This window comes from Talpa occidentalis, unplaced genomic scaffold (genome assembly GCF_014898055.3).
Source record: "Talpa occidentalis isolate TD23 unplaced genomic scaffold, MPIMG_talOcc4v2.1 talOcc4.7, whole genome shotgun sequence".
Lineage (NCBI taxonomy): Eukaryota > Metazoa > Chordata > Mammalia > Eulipotyphla > Talpidae > Talpa > Talpa occidentalis.
The window spans coordinates 44028929-44050794 of NW_023605083.1; the positions used below are offsets into that span (position 1 = coordinate 44028929).

General features: G+C 38.8%; 1 protein-coding gene across 3 annotated transcripts in view; it reads left to right on the plus strand.

The window, feature by feature from the left end:
- PCSK5 (proprotein convertase subtilisin/kexin type 5) overlaps positions 1-21866 on the plus strand; it is a 417590-nt gene that overhangs the window by 66056 nt on the left and 329668 nt on the right. For all 3 annotated transcript variants that reach the window (XM_037495353.2, XM_037495354.2, XM_037495352.2), the window contains exon 3: positions 15805-15918. In XM_037495353.2, the coding sequence (XP_037351250.1) occupies positions 15805-15918 (114 nt within the window). The remainder of the gene's footprint in view (positions 1-15804; positions 15919-21866) is intronic.

Genomic DNA, 21866 nt, shown 5'->3' on the forward strand with positions numbered 1-21866 from the left:
GGAATCCTCTGTTGCTAAATCATCTACTTCTTATTATAATTGCACCCACTGAGCTGTGATCACCCCAAGGTAGGGTTCAGCTCTTATTTGCCAGCAATTAACTAAATTGTCTTCCCTGCTTCAGGATTTCAGAGGCCTGTTGGTGGATTCACTGATAAAACATCCATGCCTAGAACAGTGCCTGCCAACAATTAGGTGCTCAGTAAATATATGTTGGCTCAAATTGTTTGGAAAGATTAGCAAGGAAAAGCTTTATCAAGCAAGTTTTGAGGTTGTGCTCAGGAGCAAGAACTTGAACACTAGTCCAAGTTGGTCACAAAGCCCCACTATATTCTTCATGCATCAACAAGCAAAATCATTCATTTAACAAACACTTAACTACACATCCGTTACCAGCCAGGTAATCTTTATGCCAGAGACACCAATATGAAAAATACAGTCTCTTCCTTCTAGAAATGTATGCTTACATGGAGAAGGCTGACAAATAATTAAATTGCTTTTGATAATGGTTGTGGTAAGATAAGCATAGGATTCATTGCAAGAGCCATAGAAGAAAAGATGCCTTCACCAAGAAGCAATTAGGACTAAAAAAATCTAACTGAGGGCCTCTTGCAAGAACTTGGAAACTTAGAAGCAATTCAACCAGGGTGCTATTAGGATTTCCATGAGCAATATATGAGGAAATAAGGGTTTGAGTTAGAGATAATGGTTACCAAAAGCTGAAGAGTGATCATACTTGATCTATCTCATGAAGAGACATCAAATCTCTTTTCAATGGTAGGGACCATTTGACATGGTTTGCAGAATCTCTTTGTGACCTTTGTTGTGAGTTTAATTATATTCACAGAGGTCATTATGTATGTTACCTTTTTGCCTTCCTCAACATGACTTTGGTGAACCCCCATTGGTGGTGTTCTATGGAAGGTCTGGAAATCCACTTTGATGGGGAAACATCATGGTCTGCCCTCAGAGGAATTAAGGCATCAATATAATTTTTCTTGGTTCCAGTCTTCAATCTAAGCCTACTGCTGATAACTTCATGAGAAAAAAAAAAAATAGTTGGAACATTTATTTACCCAAGTCAATGAAAAATCTTTAAATAATTATTATTTTTATAATCTGGATCCCAGATTCAGAGGCATGGTATCCCAGAACCTTTGAAATTGCCTTAAACTTTATTTAAGAAATGGCTTACTCTGGAGGGTGGAGAAGAAATGCCCAGAACATTTATCACCCATATTAATAACATTACCGCCTTGGAGACAACTTTCTGAACCACTGGGGTTGAATCACTGATCTGCTCTAACCCCTTATGCTTATATCTAAGGAAAAGGAAATCAAAGAAGTAATAGGGCTGGGTACTACAGGTCAGCTTTTTAGCCCAGTATACCTTTATAAAACTTGTATTTTCAGTGTCACACTGTGGTCCTTTGGGACAAAATTCAAGCTTGCTCTTGGGCTAAAGAATGAAGCAAATTCCTTGGTGGGCATAGCTTGGCATCAACACATCATGTTTTCATGGTGGTTATTCTTGGGCCAAGAAGTATGCTAAGTATTTGACATGAATCAGCTTATTTAATCTCCAGATTCAGTTGTCTTCCCCATTTTGCAAACAGAGGTTAAGTAACTTGCCTGGGGTTACCTTGTTTTTCTGTAGAGAAGCAAGAATTCTCAAACTCAGGTTCCTTGAATTCTAGAAAACCATATTTGTAATTAGGAATCATCATGCCTTACTTTGTCTCATCTTGTCAGTTCAATCTAATTCACAGCAGCTGGGTGACTAAGGCTTTTGGTTACCGTGAGGTGTTTTTTTTTTTTTAAGTTTGGGAAATTTTCAGGCCTTGCACTATATGTGCTCTTAAATTACAAGTCAGAAGGTGCCCTTGAGGGAAAAGGATTTCTGTCATCACTGCCAAGGCTGTGCTAAGAATTCTTTTCCTGATTCAGATTTTTATTTTTCATTCATCAGACAATTCCTTGTATTTGTAGACTAAATGAGTCTCATAACCCATTTAAAATACTTCCACTTGAATAATAAGGACCCCCCCACACACAAAAATCCTTGCATGGATAATAAAAGTTCCAGTGTTAGACCATTTGCTATGCTACTTTCCTCCTTCCCTCACCTGTCACCTAATAAAACTTCTAGTATAGTCAATGATTAACTTTGCTAATCTATAGACACAGAAATGATAGAATGACTTGAAGGGGCAGAAGAAAAGATGTGCTCCCTCTACCCACTCCAGCAATGGAGAAGATGTTTCAGAAGGAAGCCACTGTGCTCTATGCAAAGAAAATGTGCATGGATTTGCATGGCTAGGGTTTTTGTGTCAGCACTCTTGCTGTTATGTGACCTGATCAAGTCGCTTACCCTCACTGTGCCTCAGTCTCCCCAGTGGGAAAGGATGATCTTTTCATGGGACAATTTGGGTCTTGTAATTGACCTTAGTAGCTATGAATTGCCAGTTCAAGGCAGGACAATTTTGGTAGTATTGAAGAAATGATAAGTAGATTTTATTTTGTATAAAACATGGGAAAAATCAAATATTATACCTTGAAAAATCATTACCAGTGATTTCTCTATCCATTAGGAAAGAAAAATACTAGAAAAAACCAACAACATTATCTCCTACATGATTTATACCCTGGCTCAGTGACAGAGGCTTCAATGGTCTATCTTGAGCCTAATTCCAGAGGTTCCAACTTGAAAATGACATAGGATTACATTGCGCCTCTCTTTCCACATGTTGAGAACTCCTAGAGCTTGCTTGTCTGTTTTGCCTTATGTGTTTTGGGGCTAAACACCAGCAGACTACCAATTCATTTACTGAAAGAGTAGTTAATGAAGTCAACCATTCTGTAGATTCCTTACTGGGTATAAGTCTTGGTCAAGTCACTGCCGGTCTCCTAGGGGGTCCAGAGGCAGGCACAGATACTGCCCATGCCTATCTGGACCTTCATGAGAGCTATGCATAACCCCCAAATTTCCTCTAGCCTGTAGTTTCAATGATCATCCTCTGTGTTCCCTCACCTAGATTCTGAGTTGCTAAGTGTTACTGAACAAACTCTAAGGAGTGCACTCAAGCAGTGCAACAACTCTAAAGGCCCTTTCTCAAGTAGCCAAGGCTCAGTAGGGTGGCTGGGAACCATGGTCAAGACAGCTCGCACTCCATTGTCGAGGACCTGATGTGCCAGAGCGGAACTTAGGGGGTGGGGAACAGAGACAGAATTGCCTACTGCCCCCGGGTCCGGCTGTGGCTGATGTGTAATATATCCCTCAACATTGACACAACAGACTCCAGGGTAAGCCACCCAAAACACACAGCATGAAAAAAGGACACTTGTTGGGGGCAGTCTTCTGAGTCTTCACTCTGAAAATGTGTCAGATTTGATGACAGTGATGAAAATGTATTTTCTCTCTCCTTCTCTTAGCCGCAGCCCCTGGGGCTCCTGTAATTGACTGTGGTGGGTATGAATTACTAGTTGAAGGAGCTGAGAGGGCAGGAGGCCCAGTGGAGTGACTGGGCACTCCTGCTGCGACACCAAGCCTGCTAGGAAGTCAGGAGCCAGGGTGCTGCTTCTCCGAGGGCCGAAGCAGCCACCTCACTCAGACCTCAGGCCTTGCTCCAGATTTTTATGTGCTCTGACCTGTAAGTTTTGCTGAGTACCACCTTGCTGAAAGCCTCATCAGTGGTTTCTTAGGTGAGGGAATAGCAAGGAAATTGAGAAAACACTTGGTTTGCCTCAGGCAACTATATTTAAGTGAGAAAATGCCAATCCCTTTCCTTTGACCCAGGGATTTTGGACAGTGTTTTTTTCCTGAGACTGAAAGGCATGTTTCTCCCCAACCCTGACCAAAGTAGCTGTTTGCTAAATATTTCAGAGTGTGATGATGGTGTTTAAGAGCTGCCATAATTCCAGTGTTTTGGTTGCAAAACACCCTGCCCTCCCTGCCAAGTGTAAGGTTAGAGTTCAGAAATAAAATGAAATATAGTGGAAAGCAAAGACCTGTTTCATTTCTCTCAAGTGGGGGGTCTTTAGTCAGACTTCTTACCAGTCGCTTCATATGACTTATAGATTTGAAGCTTAAACCTAAACATTTAGGGTTAAGAATTTAGGTTAGCCTCAAGAGAACATAAAAAAATTGCAGACTTCATGCATTTTTCCTAAGGTTGTACACTTGTCTTATAGCAACAGGAGAAAGAAAAGATATTGATTTTTACCCAACTGTATTTGATTCATAGCGGTAGAGGTTGCCCAACATAACAATTGGCACCTTCTTCATTTCCAAGATTCTAAATCTTGACAATGAAGAAGTTTAAAGATGCTGGAAATATTAAAAAAAAAAAAACGCAGTTACCAAAGTTTAAGAAGGCATCACAGGGCCTCCCTGGTGGCGCAGTGGTTGAGCGCTGGGTTGCGAAGCTGCCCGCAACCTCTGCGGCGCCGGTTCGATCCCCGGCTGCTCCCCGGCCTCCGGAGGAGGATCACACATGGTGCGCAGACTTCTCCTGCCGCCCGCTGCTCCCCTCAGCAGTGTACTTCGGTCCTTCTGCCTGCTCTGCTCCCCGCTCTGGCTCTGGTGAATTCTCTCACCCTCCCGTGCTTCTGACTGTACCCAGTGCATGTATAAACAAAACAAACAAATAAAATAAATAAATAAATAAAACATGCCTCTATAAAAAAAAAAAAAAAAAGAAGGCATCACATTGAAAAAATAACAAAATGGATGAAACCTTAGGTACCCAAGTATGAATTTACTTATTCACCTCCTCCTGCCCCCATATTTTTGTGCTGTGATCAAATTATGCAGTAGGGTTCATGGAAATTTAGAAACAAAAGCCATTGTTATTTATATTTAAATAGCTAGGAGAATGAGACAATATGTGCAGTGTAGCTGAATTTGTCACTGGGGAAGGGTGTTTCTCCCTATATGAGTATAACTTTCATAAATAATCCTCGCTTGAGAGACATGGATTCAACTTCTATGTTATATTAGAAAGCAAGAAGCTGACATACTTTTGATATTTAGCAGATCATCCCATGTCTTCTGCTTAGAGAAATAATGAGAATGAGTGTCTTTTCCCTTGCCAGCCTTTGCCTCTTTTTTATATTAATCGCAGCTGAATTGAACAATTTCGCCACTTTGTACAAAATAATGTTCTCCTTTGTATTCACTCGATAAACAACTTGAGGGCATCCAATTTTTGCAAGTACAGATCTGGGAATATCTTGAATGATTTATACATAGAGTTGCAGGATTGGTCAAAGAGAACTGAAATCCATTATGTGATTAACACTTTGCTTTAAGGTAAAAATTATCTTTTATTGGTAAAAAAATTCTTACCAATATTCAAAACCTAGCTATACTAAGGGCAGACTGAGACATAACTTATATTTACTTTAAACGTTGAATGGATTTTATTAATTACATTGCATTGGTTTTCAAATTGCTTGGAGGATGATTATTCAAAAGGCAAATATACATGGAATCAAGTCATGTCACTGTGTTTTCAGCGCAGTGATAATCTTGATCCTAGAGTGAAGCTGGAGGGAATTATGTGCTGTCCCAATTTAATCCTTGCATTAAAATTGCATTTAATCAAAAGTGTGAATTTAACCCCAGGTGGCATTCAGACAGTAGAATTAGTTTTAGGTATTTTAGAATTCCATTTCCTTTTAATACTTGGAGAATCAAAATTGTTATTGAATTTCTTCTCATTGCTTAAATTAATTGTCCTAAAGTTTAAAATAGAAGAGTCTGAAATCCAAGTTAGAAGATGCAAGATTCTTTGCACTCTTCTGTGATTTGCCCAGAGTGGCCAGGCTGGTGTTTGTTGGTTCTCTGCCAGTGACTCAGCTGGCGCGCCTTCCCACTTCATAGCTCTGCACATGTGGCAAGTCTGGCCCCACTGAACTCCACTACAGGTTTAAAGAACACACACTAGATATTTACATATGGCTGCAAAAAGAACTTCCTTATTTTTGTATAACCTATTTTAAAGTTAAATTGTTTTGAAGATTACTCAACTGACAGTTACTTGGTCCTCATTTCATGAAGTTGCAGAGGTGGTAGTTGATATGCCAGAAATAATAGGATTAAGTAACTATGTCTTCTGATTTCTAATACAGTGTTCTGCACTTGCTGTTACACTAAATTGCTTTTTGTTCTCTTACCCTTTCTTTGTGCTTACTGTCCTTATACTTGGGGTCTTTCCTATCCTAGAAGTGGTTTTATAATTTCCCTGCTATTTGGATGGCATATTTAGGTCCATATTCAGACTTTTGAGGTCCTCATGCTTACTGAGTTTTTTTTTTTCAGCTGAGTTTGTCCTACCATGAACCTCCATTCCCTTCTATAATCGATCATATCTCTGGTACATGGGAACCTGAAAGTAGTTGACCAGATGGCTGGGAATCAGCTTTGATGACCTATGTGAACTTTCTTTGTTTAACTGTGGGATGGCAAAATGCATTACTGGTATACTCACCTCTAGACCATAGGCCTCTACAGCACATGTATGAGCTGTGAACAAAAATACAGACACAGTCACTTTAAGGCTTTTGTATTTGCTACTTACATTTCCTGTAATGTTGTCTTTGAGGCATGTATGTGGCCAGTTCCTTATTATCCATATTTACCTCTTATAATAAAATATCTCTTTCAAAGATGACTTTCTTTCCCACCTTGTCTAAAATAGGTTTTATTTATTTACATGCTTGCTGTCCACTAGAATGGAAATTGCTTGAAGGCAGGATTTGGTTATTTATCTGCTGTGATTCTGTAGCATCCAGAATAGTGCCAACCATATAGCAATGCATAGACAATGAAAGGCCCTGAGGGTGGGGTAGAAATTTTAATTTTTTAATGGATGTAACCATTAATTTTTCCCTTTTACATGCTATCTCATCAGAAGGCGGTGGAGGGAATAAGCAACACATTAGGAAATTACAGTTTTAGATGTTTGCAAATGATAGCATATTACAACAGGAGAAATAATGACTTTAATTCTCAGAAAGTAAGTAATATAGTTAGAACAATAGTGCTGTGAGTTTTTCACTAAACAAAATGGAGTTTAAATTGATGACATATTTCTAAAATTGTGGTTCTCTTAGAGAAAGCCCACTAATTACAAAATTTCATGGCAATTCAAGGTTTTTACTTTGGCCTATATATCTTCTGTCATGCTATTCTGAATGTCCATGCAGTATTTATTTCACAACTTCTGTTGTTCAAATGACCTTTCAAAAATTGTCAGATTCCCAGTATTCCTGACAAGATGATTCTCTAACATAAGTCTGTGAAGTGTGCAGTCCTTAAATCAATTCAAAATGTCTGTCTCAAGCAAATTGAATAAAAATTCTCCATCAAATAAAATATAAGGCTTATTTTGTTCAGATGAATCTGAAATAAACAGAATTCGAGCAATTGTGGTTTTTTTCTTTTTAAAAAAAGTGACTCAAATCAAGTTAACAATCAAAACAATGTTAGTATTTAACAACTCACTAATTACCAGTTATTAGAGGGAACAAGATTACAAGAATACAATACCCTCATCTAAACACTTACTTTTTAAGAGTTTCTGATTCTTTCACTGATTAACTCTGATTTCTTAACCAGAGTCTTAGAAATGGGATATGTTGGCTTCAGATTTTAGGGCTTGGGAGCAGTTTGTTGGTGCTAAATTGTCTTCATCAGTCCTCTTATAGCAAAGAAGTTAAAGTATAAGGCTATGCACTCAACTCATACTGGTTTGTTTGTTTGTTTTTTAAATCAAAACAATTCTGTCTATTTTGTTTAAAATGTCAGAGAAGAAAACAGGGGAGAAATCTTTCCATGGTCTTTCCCCCCATTTTGTTAACATGAATCAAAAAAGGACAGGAAAGGTGGCGCAAGGGTTTAAACACCGTGCTATGAAGCAATTTTGCAGCCTCTGCAGCACAAGTTCAATCCCCAGCCAGCCAGGGAGCTACCCACATGGTGCAGCAGACCTCTCTCCTGTCTTGCCCGCTGCTCCCCTCAGCAGTATATTTCAGTCAGTCTGCCTGTTCTGTTCCCTGCTCTGTCTCTGGTGAATCCTCTCACCTCCTGTATCTCTGGCCTGTACTTCAGCTCTTGTATGCATAAATAAATGAATTTTTTTAAAAAAGGATAGAAAAGAGGAGTCCCATGTATTTTATTTTTTGTTTATTTTCAAATCACAAAACAAGTATTATAATTTACTACACTGCTTTCTAAATCTTAACCTTGCTCCTTCACAGAATGACAAGAACATTTACCAACTGAAGCACCTACCTCACTCCTCTACTGCTTTTAGCACATGCTTTTTTATTCCCAGTCAAATCAGAGAATAGGACTACATAGATAAAATTTCACATGTAGAAGGGAGAGTGTATTGAGTCTGTCTTCTCTCATTTTATTGATAAAAGAGGCCTGGAACAATTTTGCAAGGTCACACAGGTGACTGGTGGCAAATCTAAGTTTATAAACCAAGGTCTCCAAATTACTACCACTTCTTTTTGTTATTTACCCATCATTCTTTCAATATCTGTTACGTTAGAGCATAATATAAAACTGTCTAAGACACTTTTTATATACTTCTCATTATTGCTTTTTAAAAATATGTTGTAATTTAGGCATTTTGTAACATTGAAATTGTTTGATTATGTGATAATAATGAATGGAACATGGTAAATTGAAACATTTTTATTTGTATAAGTAACATATTATCATAGATTTAAAGGAATAAGGTATCAAAGGGTACATAGTAAATGGTTTTGTTTCTATCTCTGTACCTCAGTCTCCTACTTTTCCTCCAGAAAGCAACTAGTGTTAGGATTTAAAAAAAAAAGATTTATTTTGCATACAAGAGCAAAGGTACAGACCAGAGATGTGGGGGGTGAGAGGATCCACCAGAGACAGAGTGGGGAACAGAACAGGCAGACTGACTGAAATACACTGCTGAGGGGAGCAGCGGGCAAGACAGGAGAGGTCTGCTGCTCCATGTAGCTTGCTACTTGGCTGGCTGGGGATTGAACTTGTGCTGCAGAGGCTGCAAATTGCTTCATAGTGCAGTGCTTAACCCCTTGCGCCACCAGGGAGGCCCAGTGTTAGGATTTTCATGTGTGGAATGAATCAACTGACAGAAATGCAAAGCTTATAGTATTTTTTATAGACTATTTGCATATGACTTTTTTTTTTCATTTTAATGAAGACTGTTATTTTTCATCTCATAACGTCTATTTCATTCTCTCTTTTTTTTAGTTAAATGTATGCCATTGTATTGATATGCCATTAGGTTTTTAACTAATTTAATCTATCGATATTCAGATTATTTAATAGCAGTGCTTCCGTAAATAACCTTGCATATTTACCTGTATAGACAAAGATGTAGGGTAAAGTCCTATCCCTTTTCTACTATCTGTTCATTTGATATTTTGTTGTTAATATTGTTAATGAAGTAGCGCTATTAACATCCTTGTTAAATTTTTGACAGTATAGGATTTCTCCCCTCAGGTGTGGTCACCGTACCTCACCTACCGCCAAAGCACGCATCATCTTCCACCATAGTCTCTTGTGTGCCCTCTCCCCTCTCCTGTTTTCATTCCTTCTTTCCCTCCCCTCTTAGATGCCCCAAATCTGTAGTCAGTTTTTAGGGTTGGTTTTAAAGTTTGTTTTTGATCATTTACTTAGTTTCTTCTCTATATCTTATTTATAAATGATACCATCCAGTATTTATCTTTCTCCTTCTGGCTTATTTTGCTTAACATAATCTTTCCAGCTCCATCTATGTTGTGCAAGTGGCCTGAGTTTATCTTTTCCAGTCCCTGTGGAAAGCTGTGTAGAGACTCCTCAAAGACTAAAACTCGTTATGCCCTATGACCCAGCAATTCCACTCCTAGGTATCTACTCAAAGAACACAAAAAACACTAATTTGAAAGGAAACCTGCACTTCTATGCTTATTGCAGTACTATTTATAATAGCCAAGGTTGGAAACCTAAATGCCCAAAAACAGATAGATGAGTAGATCATGAAGATGTGGTATATGTAAAAAATGGAATACTATTCAGCAGTCAAAAACCATAAATGCACTCCTTTTGCTTTTGATTTTTTTTAATATTCCTCATGTGAGTGATGCCATGCAGTATTTGTCTTTCTTGCACCATTATAATTTGGTTTTTATTTGTATGTATGTGATAACATAATGTATATTCATATGATAACATCCAAGGGGGTGGGGGGAAGCAAATATTGTTTAAAAATGAACAATGATGTAAAAATGAAAAATATATAAAAAATAATTACCCCTTTTCTCCTATTGTTAATAAATTACCTTCTCTGTGTGTTGTTTAGCATCAGAAAGTTGGTAAATTCCAAAATAATGAGAGATGGGTTCAAGAGATTATAGGGGTAAGCATCCTATAATTACCAGCTAGTGGGTTTTGTGTGACAGGTGAGATCTGATGAAAAAGAACATCTGGTCTAGAAAAAGATTCTGAAGAGGCCGATGCCTGATGTTCTCTGGGACTGTGTAGGTAGGAGAGCTGAATGAGAAGAGGTGTGTTCTTAAAACCGTGCAGCATGAAAACATTGTATTAATGGTGGCAGACCGATGATTTCAAAGGCCCTGTGGTATTTATTCTCTAGATTAATTGTACTTCCTAATATATAAGAAACAGAACATTTATAAGTTAAACCAATGAGGGAAAGCAGACTACTTTTCTTTTCCTGGGCTGATCATAGTTTTATGAAATTGAATTTCTAAGAGTCCTTTCTTTGCATTGGGCTTCTTGGCAAGAAGTGAAACCTGAATAATGCATTACTTCTGAGCTTTTTCTTGAAGGGCTCGAGGACAGACATATGGATTATGGTTTAAAAATATAAATATGGTCTTTCCAGTCATAGAAATCTTCTGATCCAAGAGATGCTTTTCCCACTTAGAAAAAAAATATGGGTCTATATACTCATAAAGAACCAAGGCAAAATACATGGTATCTGACACTGAAAAAAACCTTACTGTACTTTTTGAGTATTGTAGCTCTATGATCACATAGAGTCAATTCTAGGTGCCAAGTTGCTATACTACCTTCTAGCCACCAAACCCTGTAACTATACATTTTTTGTTTGGTAAAATTATAGCAGAGCTGTTATTTTTAAAGATATTTTGTTCTATTTTATTGCCCATAGTTCATCTAGAAAAATGACTGTCACTTGTTTTTCTCACATACTTACCCTACTTGTCGACTTTTGTGAGTATGTGTGTGTGCATGGGCGAGTGCCTAATTAGCATGCCATTGTAGAAACAATTATGCATCCCACCACAGTATAGACTTGTCCTGATTTCTAACAGTCATTGAGTCCACACGGGGGAAGATTTGCACTTTATGGTTTATGCATACATATATGTTGGCAGTGCAGAATCTATAGAGTCTCTGTTTGGAAAGGCTGCTACCAATATAAGATTAATTTGAAAAGATTTCTGTCTAAACAGATCTGCTGCCTTCTTGTACAAAGCATACAAATATGAACTAATTCAATGTTATTGGGTTAAGACACAGATAGGAATATAAGGCTTGCAAATATAATTTGCTTAGTTAAATTTTTTGCAGATGGTCTAGTTAATCAGTGATAGGACCTGTGTCAGATGTCATTCATAACTACATTTTTATGAAGTGGAGAGTTGTAGGATACTTGCTAGATGTTCCTTGGTAAGATGTTAAAGCTGTCAAATACAAAGGCTATTTTTACTCATCTTTATATTCCCAGCAGTGTCTGGTATAGAGCAGGAGCTAGTGCTTACGAATGGATACATGGGTAAATGGAAATCACTCCTTAGATTGTTTGAAATGAAGAGACTAAGATGGTTCCTGGAAATAGAAAAATTATGTGTATGCCCATGTTTGCTGCTCCATTTTGGTTGAGAAGGAAATTGATTTTGTTTCATATATTTTTAGAAATATGGTCACTTAAAAATTATTAAAAATAATTACACACATTTTTATTGCTACATTAGTTTTTATGTGTTTTCTAAAAAATTGAACTAAAAAAATTATTTTGAAGTAAAGAAAAAACAAGACTCTTATTAGCTTCTCTGGCAACTAGTGTCCAGTAGTTTAAAGATATGTGATGGGCCTCCCCAGTGGCACAGTGGTTGAGCACTGGGTTGCAAAGCTGCCCTGCAGCCTCTGCAGCACCAGTTCAATCCCCGACCGCCGGTGAGGGTCCCACATGGCACGCAGACCTCTCCTGCTGCCTGCTGCTCCCCTCAGCAGTGTACTTCATCGGTCTGCCTGTTCTGTTCCCTGCTCTGACTCTGGTGAATTCTCTCACCCTCCCGTGCTTCTGACTGTACCCAGTGCTTGTATAAATAAATAAATCTTAAAAAATAAAAAAAGATATCATGTGTTACCTTTAGTTCAATGTGTGTGTGTGTGTGTGTGTGTGTGTGTGTATGTATGTGTAGAGTAGAATGATTTAGTGCCAGAGAATTACTAGATTAATTAAAACAGGAGCAGAAAAACCTTCATTTTCCAGAGTATTATTTTTTGTTTATTGAATTTTCTGTTCTGTACTATTTGCTTAAATTACTTGAGAGAAGTCCAATACCAGTCTCACTGAGCTAACATGCCCATGTCCCCTTTAGGAAATTCTGGGGACAATGCACTACTTCACTCTTTCCATCTTCCACCCATTCCATGGGTCACACCCCCACATCCACCTTCAAAGACAGCTTCAGCACATCTCTCTGGTTTCCTTTTACTGTCACATCTTGCTGGGACTCTCTCCTGACTTCTTGTACTTCGTAGAATCCTTGTGATTACATGGGGTCCCCTGGATATATCAGGCTAATCTCCCTATATTAAGGTTATTTGATTAGCAACTTTAATTCCATTTGTAACCATAATTCCCTTTTGCCATATAACATACCAGATCAACATTTTCTAGGGATTAGGATACAGACATCTTTGGGGGCCAGTGTTCTGCCTCTTACATAATTATAGAATGTTAATTGGTATCATTCTGTTGTGTTCACTGTTTTATGATAACTGTTATTCCACAATTCTAACTCAAACATTTAAATTTTTAAAGATTATAAATGAGATCACATCTTTTCTCTTAAAACCCTCCAGATACATTTAGAATGAAATGAAAGTCTCCTAATACATTTAGAATGAAAGGCAAACTCCTTACCAGAATTGTAGAGCCCTGTGTATCCTTGCACTGCCTCTCTGACTTCATGTCCTCCACTCTCTACCTTGACTGATATCTGCAGCCATACACACCTCCTGCCTAGGTCCTTTTCACTCTTAGCATCTTAGCTTGTCTCAGTATTTGCAATATTCTTCCTGCAGATTGTCATATCACTGTCTTTTGGATCCCAGGTTAAATTTACCTCCTCAGTGAGACTTCCATTATCTACCTGCCCCTACTTCTTATTTCAATTCCTGGCATAGCACTTATCACTTTCTAAGATTTTTCTAATTAATTAACCAACTAACTTCCAAGAGAGCAAGGAAAAGACTGGTTTTGCTTTCTGCTGTATCCTTTGTGCACAGAATAGTACCTGGCAGAGGTCAAGGTTTCAATAATTGTGGGTGACAAGGAAGAATGGACAAACAGGTTAATACATGACTTTATTATTGTGGCATCTGGATTGGTGTACCTCTGGATTCAGCACTGATTTTACAATGTCATAGAATTTGTCCTCTGTGAACATTTCTGTTCAGTGCCCATATTGCAAATCAATTCAAACTATTTTGCTTTTAAACTTGCATAACAATAGACATCTGGATTTTAAAAATTACCAGAGAAAGCACACGATGATGCAGACCTGTGATCCTAACCAGAAATAGACCTAACATTTCTTTAGGAGGTTTTGTGGTTCTGTTTTCTGTGCTAGTGATATAACTAGGAATTCACTATTAAATGAATCTTATCAATATTCTTGTTGAATGTATTTTCCAGTATGAGAAACTTCTTAGGCTTTTGCTAAAAATGGATCTGCCATACACTCCATCAGTTCCACATCTAGATATCTACCAAACACAAAAACACTCCAATGTTTATTGCAACACTATTTACAATAGCCAAGATATGTAAATAACCCAAATGCCCAAAGACGGGATCAAGCAGATATGGTATATATACACAATGGAATATTACTGAGCAATCAAAAAAGATAAACTCATGCCATTTGCAGCAACATGGATGGAGCTGGAAGGGATTATGCTCAGTGAAATAAACCAGAAAGAAAAAGATAAATGTCAGATGGCTTCACTTACATGTGCAATCTAGAAAAATTAAAGGGTCAAACAAAGACAAATCTTGAAAGCTGACCATAGTTCTGAGTCATTCAGCAGGGAAGAAAGAGGGAAAGGATGAAAATGGGGTGGGGGAGAACACAGTGGAGTATGGTAGAGGACTATGGGTGCTTTGGTGGTGGGAAAGCTACAGTGACCACACCTGAGGGGAGAAATCCTATGCTGTCAAAAAATTTACAGGGGTATAAAATAATGGTGCTTCATTAAAAAATAATTAAAATTTAAATTTAAAAAATGTCTTTGGCTTTTGGCCTTGCTACTCAATTTATAGCTATGCACTTTGTACGTGTTAATCAATACCTTAGTAACCCCTTTCCTCCAATAGTCTTTAATCAAGCAGATGAGAAAGGTTTTGAAATCTTAAAGTGTGGGTATGAAATCACAGCCATGGACTAAGAAGTCCCCTACTTGCTTCCCCATTTTAATTCCTTCATTGAGAGTAGAAATAATGGGTAGAAGAGAGCATTTAATGGTTTTGTGACTATAGTGGCTCCGAGCAGAATATATCAACAAAAGAGAGTTTAGGAACAAATTATAGAATGCCACCAGGGCTGACATTATATTTGAGATGCTCCATTCACATTGAAACATGCTTATTGTTATGCTGATGTAATGATTACCTATTTTTAAAAGTGCCAGGATACTGGGATTATCTCCTATCTAGCGTGTTTGAATTTTATAGCTGATAAGGAGCTGATGGCTCAGGAAATTGAGTGACTTCTCCAGCCTTGTGCCAGAGATGGGTCTCAGGGCTTTGATTTTCTGATCCTACAAATAGTGCTTCTTCTACCACATTATATTCTAGAAAGCCATTTAAAAACTATTGTGTGATCCCAGAACATTTGATTCCAGAACAATTTAAAATTTTATGTGTAATAATAGGATGTTTAAAATTTTTTGATGGATAGAATAAGGCAGGGGTCATAAACTGGCCTGTGGGCTAAATTGAGTCTGCTCTTTGTTTTTGTATATAAAATTGTATTGGAACACAGACATACCCATTCATGTAGGTATTGTCTCTGGCACCACAACAGTAGAATCAGTATCCTAAGAGCAACAGAGATCATATGACCTGCAAAGCCTAACATAGTTATTATCTGGATCTTTACAGAAAAGATTTACTAAAATCACCTTGAAAAAAAAATCACCTTAAAAATTATCACTTTCGGTTTGCACTAAAATGTAAGCAAAATACACCACCTAAAAAAGCTAAAAGGCTAGTAAATTGCTTAGAGATATGAATTACCTGTCATGAAAGAATAAAAAGTCCTCCCCCATTAAAAACAAGCTAGAACTAGGTTTTTAGAGATTCTTGGAACATCTGGACTTAGAGATCTGGTTGCCAGAATGAAGCCCATGACTTGAAAGGAATGGACTCAATAGGGGAAATGCTTCCAGCTGTCATGTATGTTGTGCTAACTGTGCTAGCTGTCATGTATGATGGAACTTGATCACTCACCAACTATCCTCCTCCTTGGCAGGTGGAGTGGATCCAACAGCAAGTGGTAAAAAAACGGACGAAGAGGGATTATGACTTCAACCGTGCCCAGTCTACTTATTTCAATGATCCCAAGTGGCCCAGCATGTGGTACATGGTAAGCTTGCCCGGCCCAGGGCAGTGTCATCCAGTCTTGTGTTGCCCAGTAAGCACCTATTGAGACTGGGAGGTCCCTGAAACAGTGACCAGGGACTTTTTCCTCTTTCAAACCCACCACTGTGTAGCAGTAACTTTCTAAGTTTGAGCCAGAGGATAAGAAAATATAGTAAGGAACAGACCCTCTTCAACCTATGAAACATATATTCACTCTGATAATGCATTTACTTCTCTTTGAAATCAACTTGTTAATGGATATTGACTCTTAGAAGTCATTGAAATGACTATTGGCAATTTTTGATTTAAGTTTTTTAATATGTGCCTTTTTACTTCAGGTACTAGTTTTTAAAACTTGACTAAGAAAACACTGATTGGACAAGTGTTTGATCTGTAGATAGTTAAGTGGTTGCAGCAAAACACACTTAACATGTTACAAAGCATGATCCACCAGTTCACCTGACATTGCCACCTTTGGAAATATTCTCATCCTGGGTCTATGTTCATGACTGCTGAAAAATGCATTAGCTATGTTGCTTATTATTTATTATGAACCCATATATCATCAAGTTGTCCTGTAATCTGCAAAATGACCATTACTTTTCTCTTTTTTGAAAATATTTATTGGTAATTATTGCCAATGCAGTTGCCCTGAATCTTTTTTCACAATCGCTCTCCCTGCTTCTCTATAAAGTCAAGACATTTCACATACCTGCTTGCGCTTTCCTGCCTGTTGCTTTCATCCCTTGGTCTGGAGTGCTCTCTGCCCTTCCCATCTCCTCTGGCTGGGCTAATCCATCCTTCAGAGCTACCCCTGAAGCTGATGGTGCCTTTCCTTATGTCCTCATCTCTCACCGTTTTTCCTTCCTCTGTTCTCATAGGTCTTCTGTCCCAGTCACTTGGGACATTCTTCACTTGTTACTTACTTTTGTAGTTTATAATGTTTTTAAAAAATTTCTCTCTTACACTGGGGCTGGGAGGTGAGGTTCGGGGGGAGGCCTCTGGAGAACCCAAACTTGCACCCTGCCATGCTCAGCATTTGTTTATTTGGAGATAGGTGAATGTGCCTGGCATTTTCTCCACTTTCTCTTTTCTTAGTTTCACCCAGAAGTCAAAGATGGAAATAATTTGGACCCCAAATAGAATTTTCCACAGAAAATGCTTTCAGGAATTAGGAAAAAAATACAAGTAAAGTAGGAGTTAGAAGTTACCTGAGGAGATAGTAAGACACTTGAGAGCTTATTAGCTCCAAGACCAAGAAAGAGTGACACATAAGGGAAGGCCTCAGAGTGTTGGCAGGAGCTAAGGAGCTTTGTCTGCACTGACAAAATGATAAGAGTGTAATGGGATTAAGAGATAGGATGGAAGCAAAATCCCTTTTCACCCTTGTTTAGAATGTCAGGTAGGGGGAAACCCGCCTTGCCTTACATGTCTTGTTAGAAAGAACCAAATGACTTTCTGTACTTGTCCTGCTAGGCAGTGGGAGTACAGCTCTCTCTGATTCTCTCAAAATTCTGCTGGGCAGGGTTCACCCTAGTTGGACTCATTGCTGAGGTGTCACCTTGACCGCCTGGTGACCATAAAGGTTTAAATGCCTGTATGGTGCACTCTTTACTCTGAAGACCCACTGCTATTTCTTTGGAAAAGCTCTTTTGATAGGAGAAATTGTTTCAGAATAAGGGAAGAGATTCTGTTGGGCCATTTAAAATGTTGAACATTTTCAACACAGTAATAATTAACATAAGAAGCATTTATTGTTATTTTTTTCTTATTTATACAAGCACTGGGTACAGTCAGAAGTGCGGGAGGGTGAGAGAATTCACCAGAGCCAGAGCGGGGAACAGAACAGGCAGACTGATGAAATACACTGCTGAGGGGAGCAGCGGGCACGACAGCAGAGGTCTCTCACGCCATGTGGGACCCTCGCCGGCGTCCGGGAATCGAACTGGTGCTGCAGAGGCTGTGGGCAGCTTTGCAGCCCAGCACTCAACCACTGCGCCATTAGGGGAGGCCCAGGAAGCATTTACTGAGCACTTACTATGTGCCAGATAATGTGCTATAGGAGCATTTCTCTAAAGTAGTATAAATAATAGTGTGTGAATATTGACCCTATTATTAAATTAAATTGAGAAACAGTAAAACTTAGGTACCTTGCCTAAGGTGAACCAACCTCAAAGTGGGAGAGCAGAGATGCCAAACCAAGCAGTTTGATGAGAGCACATAGGGTTAGCCCTGCAGCCTATCACCACCACCCCCTCTTTGTTTAAAGTGCCATCATAAGGAGAACTCTAGTCTTACCCTCCAGGAACTTCTAGTCTATCCACAGAGAAGGGGCTAAAATAAAGGTAGGATGGTGGATGCCATGTAGGATGAACAAAGTATCTTGGGGACCAGCAACATGCTTCAAAGCTTCCTGTTCAGTAATGGCTTTTACTTAACAAAAGCCATGGGAAATAGGTTTACACATTTTACGTTTATCTGTCAGGAGCAATATGACAGGATGAGAGCCAGAACTTCAAATTTACAAATCTGGATTCAACTTCTCATTTCTTTACTTACTATGCCCATGACTGAATCCTTTAAACTGTTCTCAATTCTAAAATAAGAGTACAGTTAATATATTACTTTATGATGTTCTGTCAGCAATAGACAATATATGACAGTGGCCACAATAAGCCACAACATGTAGTCTAGGTAGGCAGTAGGCTATGCCCTCTAGGTTTGTGTAATTATATCTTGTTCAACAAAAATGAAATCGCCTAACTATGAGTTTATCAGCACATATCCCTGTCATTAAGCAATGCATGGCTGTATCTAGACCTTATGTAAGTTAGCCATCAGCATTACAAATCACAGAGCTTAGTTTTTAAAACAATAGTTTTCTCATGGGTTCTGTAGGTCAAGCATATACATTGGGTAAAGCCTTGATAATGCTTCTGTTCTGTGGTATCTGGGGTTTCAGCTGGAAGACTGAAAAGCTTGACTAGCGCTAGAAGATCCACTTCCAAAGTGGCCTAGCTACCCGCTGGTTCCCATCCACATGAGCCTCTTGTCACAGGGCTGCTTGCGCTGACTTCCCCAGGGGAAGTGATCCAAGAGGTCATGTCCAGAGTGGTGATGTCTTTTGTGATCTAACCTCAGAAAACAGTTCTATGATTTGCCATTGGTCACATGTGCCAACATGTGAGAGGGGAATTACAAGAGGGGAAGAATCGTAGGACATAAGGATCATAGAGGAACAAGATTACCAAAATCAAATGCAATATTGCTTGAGAAGCTTTTAGTAGTGTCTGACACTAGAAAACATTCGACAAATCATAATAATTGCTATTCTCTCTGACTTAATTATAATACCTGTGCTTTCCTTTTTATCTGCTGTTTAAATTGCTACTAGTCAAAAAAGAGTGGACTTGCATGTCCAGGGGGCGTTCTTCAGAACATTCTGGTGACACATCAGTGACAGCTGAGGCAAGGTACTGATTTTCATCTTCTTCCTCTATCTGAGCCCCTGCCACAGTGTTTTTGAGGGTGCTTCAGTGGGGTCCTGCCTGAAGCTCTTTAGCCTAGGCTCCTCCCTGTCATTCTGTTTTTATTATGGGAGAATGGATATTCAAGATTGGCATGAAGTGTGCCTGAGTGTATTTTTCAATTAATTTAAAAGCATTGCCTTTTTCACTCCTCCCCTTGGAAAGTGGGGTGTGAAACTATTATGTTTAGCCTTGCAGCTTGGACAATATATTCAGGGGAATGTGAGTGTGTGATGGAGATGATGGCTGGACAATTACTCCTCTGTCCTGAAATGGCACACTCATGCTTCCCAGAGTTGGGAGCATCTGATCTTAGAAACAGAGCCCACTTTCTGTTACATCTTGTTGCACCTTCTCCTGCATCTGCTCTTTGTCCAGCATGGTAGCAAGTACTGAAAATTTAGGAAAAAATTGTTTGTGATTTCTAAGGTTAGCAAAGCAGGGAAACATATATAATACCAGTGAAATCTTGCTGGGCAAATGACTCCTCCCCTAGAAGTTTCTCTGGGATCATATACCTGTGTCCAGCCACTGAGCTTTGGGATTTGGGCTGTAATTGTTGCTTACAGGTTTGCTTCTTCCATTAGAATCTCCTGAGTAGTTTTTAAAGCATGTCAGTTTGGCACCCATGGGAGACTCTTTATGTGCTGGTGAGTGGAGCTCCCAGGCAGTAGAATTACATGTCAGGGCTTTCTGAGTATTTCTGATGTGCAGCCAGGATCTGGAAGCTCTGCTGCCAGGAATCCTATAATATTCAATGCCAGGGGCCTCCCCGGTGGTGCAGCAGTTGAGCGCTGGGTTGCGAAGCTGCCTGCAGCCTCTGCAGTGCCGGTTCGATCCCCGGCCACCGGGCGAGGGTCCTACATGGCGCGCAGACCTCTCCTGCTGCACCCACTGCTCCCCTCAGCAGTGTATTTCGTCCATCTGCCTGTTCTGTTCCCCGCTCTGGCTCTGGTGAATTCTCTCACCCTCCCGTGCTTCTGATTGTACCCAGTGCTTGTATAAATAAAAATAAATAAATCTTTAAAAAAAATTAAAAAAGAAATTAAAAAAAAATATTCAGTGCCAGGCATGTGGTAAATAAATGCTCAATACATGCTACTTGAATGAATAGATAAGTAAACTGGAATGAAAGTGAATCTGTGATAACTTAGAGAGAGGTGATTGCTCACATTTATTGAGTGCTTGGTGTCAAGCCTTTTTGCCAAACTTTTACATCTATTATTGCCAAAATTCTAGTGAATTTAGGAACTATTATTGTCTTCATTTTACACATGAAATTAAAAAGTTAAGTTAGTTTTCAAAGTCACAGCATTTACCCGAGGCAGATGCTGGTATTCAAAACATACCCAATTGTGAGGCTTCCAACTTGGTTTCCAAAGTAGCAGGCATCACAATCATCTGTGGGATTGTTGCCCACCCTCTCACGCCCCCCAGCGGAGATCTGGGAATTTGCATTTCTAACAATTTCCCAGTTGGTACTGATGCAAGGGACCCCTTTGAGATTTCACTCTCTACCATACTTCAAGCATAATGCCCTGTGAGCCAACTGTCTCCCTTCTGCCCATTATCAGCTGGGGGAAATAGGGCTTTTAAATTTAAGGGATGTTTTAAAGCCAACTCAGTCCATTTAACTTGTTTTTCTTGATCTTATACCTTTTATTTACTGACAACATTTTCTGTTTGGAAAACTATCAGAGTTAATAGGGGAAGACATTTTCACTTTATCTGCACCGATTGAAAACACCCTGGACTTATATATTCTTTCAAGAGACTCCACAGACAGAGGATATTAGATAGGAAAGGTCAAGAGGAGCTGGAGAAGGCTTTAGGAAATTGCTATAATATAAATGGTTTTAACATACCCAGCTAGCACAATAAACCATTTTGACCTAGTGAAGAAAATTCAATATGACTCTATAGACAGCAAGGCTATATGATGCATACTTAAGAGTCATAGAATAATAATCAAGCAAATTTAGGGTGCTAAATATTTTAAAAAGTATTACAAAAATATTTAAGAATACAAAAAGTTTAAAGAATACCCCAAATACTTGTTCATCTACCCAATGTTATGGAATAAAACATTATCTATTAGTTGAAGCCACCTGTGAACCCTACCTTAACTGTCCCTTTATCCCCTACAGAATTATACAGATGCCGAAATGGAAATACTGTAGGACATCCCCCTCATAGGCAGCATGATTCTCTTTGTAGGAGGGAGGGAATTTTTCAGTTACCAATAGATTCATAGTTCTTGAAATCATAATGAAACACACATCTGCACATGGAATTCAATATGGGAGCTATAGATGAGCAGTCCCTAGAGACACCCTGGAAATGAAATGTGGATAAAAATATAAGTTTAATAAAAAAGCTCTTTGATTCCTATTGCCATAAATATTTTATTGCTTAAGGGAATGGA